This window comes from Apium graveolens, chromosome 10, assembly GCF_009905375.1.
Source record: "Apium graveolens cultivar Ventura chromosome 10, ASM990537v1, whole genome shotgun sequence".
NCBI classification, from domain to species: Eukaryota; Viridiplantae; Streptophyta; class Magnoliopsida; order Apiales; family Apiaceae; genus Apium; species Apium graveolens.
Genome location: NC_133656.1, coordinates 229,676,911 through 229,684,072, shown reverse-complemented (window position 1 = coordinate 229,684,072; position 7,162 = coordinate 229,676,911). Strand labels below are relative to the sequence as shown.

Below are 7,162 nucleotides of genomic sequence, written 5' to 3'. Positions count from 1 at the left end.
GGGAAAAGAGGCAGCATATAAAATACAGACAGAAGCTTAAACTTCCAGCTGTGTACTTTAACTTCTTTTGGTCTACAATTTTCACAGATTACAACAGAACAATACAAGCAGCAACTTCATAAATTGATAACAATGAACTAGTTTCAGCTACAAAGATTTGGTATGCACACCCCAGCATCTGAATTCTGTTGTTCTTTCCATATTCTTCCGGTAACTCTTAGCTTCAGCTCCTTCCTGTCTCCGCCTGAGAAGAAGAGTGCCATATTTCTTTGAATAATTAGACCGTCATGGCTATCCCTGACCTTCCTGTGGCTATCACGGATGCTCCGTGGCGTACCCTCCCATATGAGCTTTCTGCCATTGCCTCCTACCTCTAAGCTGTAACTGTAATTGCGAGCATCAGCCTCATCTCCCATGAAACGAAGAAATGCCATGTACACAGGGGCCATGCCGAGTTGGAAGGCTTCAAAGTGAAGGCAAAAATACTGACCAAAGCAATGGAATACCTGACACAAATAAGATACAGAGTTTTAAGGCATTTAATTTATTTTTAAGAAGTGTAAAATAAAACATCATACAATCTGAATGTAGTAGTGCATTAACAAGAAGCAGGAAATATGTGTTTATCAGAGGTCTTTATCTTGTAAGTTTACAAACCAAGTGTTGTCAATCTGTCATGCATTCTACTTTTAGCTTCACCTTGAGAGAAGACATAAAACAAATAAGATTCAATTTTGTGTCCATCCCCATCTTGACGGTAGCTAAACAGCACAGGTCCATTATTAAGTTACTGGAGGAAGATTTATACGATCTGGAAACCATGTTAGACAAGTGAGGGGAAAATGAGAGTTAGTGGACTTACTGTTAGCATCCAAGTAGCATTTTCTACTTCACGGGGATTTGATTTTACATATCGATGGTTAAATGTACATCCAGAGTGCATGTCCACTTTGTGGTCATCGCGCAGATGAGAAACCAGAAAAGGAATATCGCCGTTAACAGCACACTCTGATCCAGCGTATGGGCAACTGTAAGGTCTAAAATTGCACAGAGACTCATGCTTAAGCTTGCTGTAATATGGAAATATATCTGGACAACCCAGTGTGTAATACTTGCAAGGAAGTTCTAATGATTCTGCTACCTTCTCCAGAGCCAGGCACCTGATATCTCCAAGCTCTTGTCTACAAGTAGGACACCGATTATGAACCCTTGTTTTGCAGGTTGAACACAAAGTATGACCATTGGGACACTGTAAAAATGCAGGTATTAGTTAAAAAAAAGGAAATTCATCAATGTAGTAAAAAGATACAGGAAACAGAATCCCCAACATGTTTGCACAATTAACATGCATCCATATATAATCAATAGAATGGTCACTTTGCAATGAACGCAGAAAAGATATATATACTAATTCAGCATCTTTTTAATCTTTGGAACAGGGTCAAGGCACGAGAACAATATGCAACAACCTCAATACATTTGCAAGAAAGAAGGATTAGTCCCAATAACATTTCAACATATTGTCAAGGTCGGGGAAGTCCCGTTTGTATCATATAGTCAGACCTCAGATAAAAGCCACGGAATCAAATTTCACGCACAGAGACGAAATGATGGTGGAAAAAAGGCTCCACAAGAAGTCCTTTTTCCTAAAAGTGAAGTTAGTGAGATCAACATGACATGACATGCCTAACATTTAACAAACTAAATGCAGACAATTAAAGGATACAAACGACTGACATGTGCATTGAAAATTAATAGACTGTCAACTACCAATTTAAGACCCAACTTGCATTGCTATTACTGGATACAGGATGCATTTTATTTTTAAGTGGATCCCCAACTGGCATTATCACATGAATTAAGCCTTGATCTAAGATTTTCATGATAAACTGACCATATCAGGACTCCCTATGGTCATTGCACTTATTCTCTCACTGGACATCATCTGACGTAATATCCAAAGTGAAAAGCGTCAGAAAATATCCCAAAATAAGACAGCTAGATCAAAACCAATGGTTTCGTCAAAAGTTTGGCTAATTGATCTAAGTATTAATATTTGTTTCAAAGACTGATAAGGTGACATTGGTTGACAAGGAGGGAAAGGAATAAAAATAGAATTAAACTTCCACTAGTTTTGTTCACTTTTGGCAATTATATTCATTTCTTTCCCCTCAATCTTGAAATAAATGCCAATTTCAAATTTTCCTTTTACTACTACACACATGTTAATGTTGACAATTAACAATTATTCACATTTTTATGCTTTACCCTCTTTTCCCCTTCAAACTTTTTTCACAAATCTTCATCCTACTCTTCCACCAGTCCATATCACCAACCCAAAGCAAGATAAAAACCAGGAATTATCAAGCAAATTAGTAACTTGATTAGAGGCTTGAAGTATAGACAACAAGAAAAAGTATATTTCGGTTATCTAAGCTGATAACACTCGAGAATTGAAACCAAGCACCACAATTTAATCACAACATATCCCAAAAAATCTTACGAAGTCATCAGGTTTACAGGAAGAGAACTTTTAAATCTTGAACATCCGAAACCCCCCACCAAACCTACCGCACACAACCAACCACAAGACAACCCATAAAAATCCAAACTTTAACCACAATTCATCCAAATTCATTCCACAAGCCATCACTCAAATCAAGAAAACAAAATATCCCAAATCAAACACATACATACAAACATAAAAATCAAAACTTTAACCACAACTCATCAAAATTCAATCCCACAAGCCATCATCAAATCAAGAAATAAAAAACCCAAATTAAATTTATAAAATCTCATACAAACATAACCAGATGATCAAAATTAAAAACAAAAAAAGACCCAGAAAAGATAATCAAACCTGATGAATAGGAGGGTACATAGAATTAGTACAAACAGGACATTCTAACAACTCATGAACGCTTGTAGCAGGAGCAATCCCAGGAACAGAGCCAATAATTATATTCTTATTATGAGACTTTAAAGGATAAGAGTGATGCCTATGATTAGGAGGATTATGATGATGGATCTCATCATCTTCAATTCCATCTGTTGATGATACACACTCTATATTATCTATATCCATCCCCCCTTTGATTTTGATTATACCCACAAATCTTGAATTACCCACCTCTCTAAATCTTGAATTTTTTTGATGATTTCAAGATCATCATCATTTTTATTGGATTTTGAGAAGTTGGGTTTCACTTCTTCCCTTGTAAGGAGGACAACAAGGGTATATGTATATTTGGAGAAACAAAAATAAAGAAGCACAACCGAGAGAGAGAGAGCCAAACACAGCTTTACCCAACCAAAAAAAAAAGAAAAAGAAATGGTTGTTTATTTTGAATTTGGAGACAAAAAGAGAATTATTTTGAATTTTAAATTTGAAAGTGGGCAGAGGTTGTTAGGTCCCAATTTGTTTGTAGAAGGGGGGTTGAATACAAACAGTACCGAATAATCGAATTAAATGCGGAATAAAAAATGTGAAACAAAATTCAAGTTAAATAAAAATATTATTAAACTTGAAATGTGTTGCCACAACTGTATCGATTACAAGGAATTAATCTCAAATTAATTATCACAAATTTAGAATAAATTCGACATGAACTTTTTCTATTTTTGCAATAATTAGAATCAAATGCTAAACGCGATTTGAGATTAAGTTCTAGGGATTTTAATCCGCTAGATTGTTACACAAGAGCAAGATAAAGATTTCTAGTGGATTGGATTTAACTTTACAATCTAGAAATTTAATCTTGAAGTATGCAGATGAAAAGATGAAATATTTCTTCTTGTTTTTCTTTTCTGCTTTGTTCTTGACTTTTGTGTTCTGGATCATAAGTTGCTGCTTCTCTGCTTCTTTTTAAATCAACAAACGAATAGAATTGACTTGGCATGACAATCCTATAGCTGGCAAGACTTTCGGTGAGACAATTGAATGAACTAGCAAGACAATCTGAATGAACTAGCATGACAATCAGAATGAACTAGCAAGACAATCATCCTCCTAGAGTAACTTTCGGTGTGACAATTGAATATGGCCTAGCATGACAATCGGTATGACAATCCTGATTGTCATGCTAGTTCATTTTCAATTGTCTTGCTGATTTAATGCTTGAATTTAATCCAATTAAACTTCTGAAAATTCCTAGAATTAATTCAGAATTAATTAATCAATTAATTCAATTAATAAATAAATTATTCTTCGCAGATATAATTTATTTTCTTAATTAAATTAGATGACTTAATTAATTAATAGAGAATTAATTCTAGTCTTGAGCAGCAACCATTCTTCTGCAAATCTTCTGAAAATCACTGAAAATTATGAATCAATTCCACCACTTCAACGTTGACACTCGATGTACTGTCTGGTTCATGAGTGACTAACTTCTGTGACGTTTCTTCATATCTTGACTTTGACACTTTGATTTTCTTCAGATTAAATCCTTGTAATTTATTGATACCCTGACGAGATCTCTGTCACTTGATTAAATCCACGATCTTGATTTATATCACTGAGGCATGATCAACTTCTTGAACTTCTTCCAGTGAATTAACTCCTCAAGTCTGTAGATGAACCTTGTCTCTGAATCCTTTGACAGATATTACTTTGCGAGATCTCTCTGACAGTCGATCCACTATTTACTTATTACATTCTTATTTGAGTTGAGTTGAATCCTCGTATATACAAATAGGCTATGACATATGACTTACAATCTCCCCCTATTTGTTTGTTAGACAATAACACACAAATACCTAGAGGATAACTCAACTAACAAATAAGAAAAAGATATAAACATACATGCAAAGTAAATAGTAGAAAAGTTCTGGACTAGATTTAACATTTTCCAGATTCCAAGTAGATGTTCCTCTAGACTGAACATATCTTCAAGTAGTTCCATCTTCATTTGTACAACCACATTTCCTGTTGAGAAGCCCATATCTCTTGCTTCTCCCCCTATGAGAATCAACTGATTAAAGAAGATCACCTTCGTTTTACCACCTCTCCCGTACAATAGGATCCGCAGATAAAAACCAATGGTACTCCCCTAACAGCTTCTTCCCTTATCAGAAAATCACCTTGTGTTTACCACCTCTCCCGTACAATAGGATCCGTAGTTAGAAACAACAATGGTGTGGTGTAGTGTACATTTAGGATCTTTTTCTTCCTCCCTGCTATTTCTCCCCCTTAGTTGAGGAATCCTCCAACCTATTACTTAAGCTTTTATCTCCCCCTTAAAGAAGGAATGTATGCCGTCGTCTGAAGGAGTTCTCATATTTCACTTGGTTGGAAAAGAAATAACAAGTGTTTCTCTTTCTTCCTCACTGTGAGTGTGTGATTGTGTTTTAGTGTACCTCACATGTGTTTCACTCTTCTCTCCACTCATGTTTACACTCATTCTCACAAGTGTATCACTCCTCTCATAGCTCCATAATCCAGCTATACCTGCAAGGAAAATCACCTTAGCCATCCTTAAGGAGGTCACAGGTGGTGCAATGGGAGTTCACAAATCCCCATCCTTGTTAAACTCGTCAGATGAATCTGAGTCATAATCTACAAGTTGCTAGTTTCCCTTTTAGGGTTCCAGATTTGAATTCTGGGAAGGTAAACAATGATCCAAAGATTTTAGCATAAAGATCAAGGTTCCCTTCTAATGTCTGTGAAGACACTTCCTTGTGACTCATCAGGTAATATCTGAATCATTGTCAACAAGTTGCCGATCTGCACCTATGTCAGATCCACTATCCGCAGATGCATCCAGGGGATTTAAGCCTGGGGAGGTAGATACTGACCACTGACATATGGCTTTTGGATCAGTATCCTCTCCTAACACCTGTAAAGGCAATTAGTCCACTAACGAACCTTGAACAATCGAATCTGACCTTAAAATGGTCGAAACTCTTGTTTCCGTCAACTCATCCTTTGTGTGTGTAATCTCTCCTTGTGCATCAAGAATTGTTTATGTTTGAAGTGGTGACACTACATCGGATACCTTGGCCGACAGGCAAAATTCAATAGACTTACCCTGTTGAGAGAATGAATCTAGTAACTGTTTTTGTGCCTTTTCAGCCATTACATCTTTTTGAGAAGATGTATGGGGGCTAGCAGTTGTCTCGGTTTAAATACTACTCATCTATGTAGGAGACAGAGCTACTGGGTTGACTACAAAACCTTCCTTATGTGGTGCACTAGGCACTATCTCCCTCACGCTCATTCATACTACTTTTAGTGGTAAAAGAGTGTTGGTTGGTTCTGTTTTTGTGTTTGTCTTTACAGTCTGGGATAGACGTTGTGGGTTTTCAACCTCATGACTGTCAATGAAAGAAAGTCATTGGAGACTGAACCTGTATCATAGAACATATGGTAATAGAGAGAAAATGATTTACAATAGTGATTTCAAAAGATTTTACATGAAATAAGAAATCACTAATGTAGAAAGAAGTTTAATTTTGTTTTTCAATATGAATGAGTTTTTGATAAAACATTGATCACTTAGGGTAAAGTCTAAGTAATTCTCATTCATGTCAAAAGCTTATAAATATCTGCAACATAATGTTAACAACATATCATTGACCGATACTTGTCAAGTACTTTAGATACTAATTGTTATGTTGCATTATCAATATACCACTGCACATATAAAACAATATGATTGTGCTTAGTGATAAAATAGTTATAAATATGACGACTCTACTAGTTCATATAAGATTACAACTTCTGTTAGAGTGCCATACCATGTCCTTGACGATTGCTTGAGCAGTATACTAGTTCATACCAACCTGAAGTGAGATTGTGAAGAAGAGATTGCATAGTCCAATAGATCTGCAGCTGCAAAGTCCATGAACTGTGGTGCACTGACTTCCTCTTTTAATTCACCAATCAGGAGTACACTTGTACACATCTTACTAGAGTACAATTCCAAGTGTAATGTGCAGCAGGTGCCTGATATGTCGTAATATTCTCAAGTCTCGTCACTGGTGCTATATGTTAGATACTGCTTCCTGATAATAACCTAGCACAATATACAAAATTACAATGATAACATTCCCAGCTTGTAAATAGCCATATCCCTCAGATAAACCTTTGCTGTTATCTCCAAAGGTAACCAGGGGGCCAGCTTTCTCAACCACATTTGATAGCAGGGCTCTATCTCCG

The 7,162-nt window shown here is 36.1% G+C and overlaps 1 protein-coding gene across 1 annotated transcript; it reads right to left on the bottom strand.

The window, feature by feature from the left end:
• LOC141690277 (E3 ubiquitin-protein ligase SINAT5-like) lies at positions 1-3,324 on the bottom strand. Its single transcript, XM_074494977.1, has 3 exons — positions 2,864-3,324; positions 863-1,249; positions 1-506 (listed from the first exon to the last, which is right to left on the bottom strand). Exons 1-3 carry the CDS (start codon positions 3,086-3,088, stop codon positions 144-146), a joined length of 975 nt encoding a protein of 324 aa, XP_074351078.1. The 5' UTR covers positions 3,089-3,324; the 3' UTR covers positions 1-143.
• Positions 3,325-7,162: the final 3,838 nt, after the last annotated feature.

What these genes read in the sequence shown, in the direction of transcription:
- LOC141690277 (XM_074494977.1), bottom strand. Translation starts at nt 3,088, where the DNA reads ATGGATATAGATAATATAGAGTGTGTATCATCAACAGATGGAATTGAA. An exon ending in TGTACCCTCCTATTCATCAG is followed by an intron (nt 1,250 to 2,863) that starts GTTTGATTATCT and finishes GCATTTTTACAG; the next exon opens with TGTCCCAATGGTCATACTTT. An exon ending in ATGCTACTTGGATGCTAACA is followed by an intron (nt 507 to 862) that starts GTAAGTCCACTA and finishes TATTTGTGTCAG; the next exon opens with GTATTCCATTGCTTTGGTCA.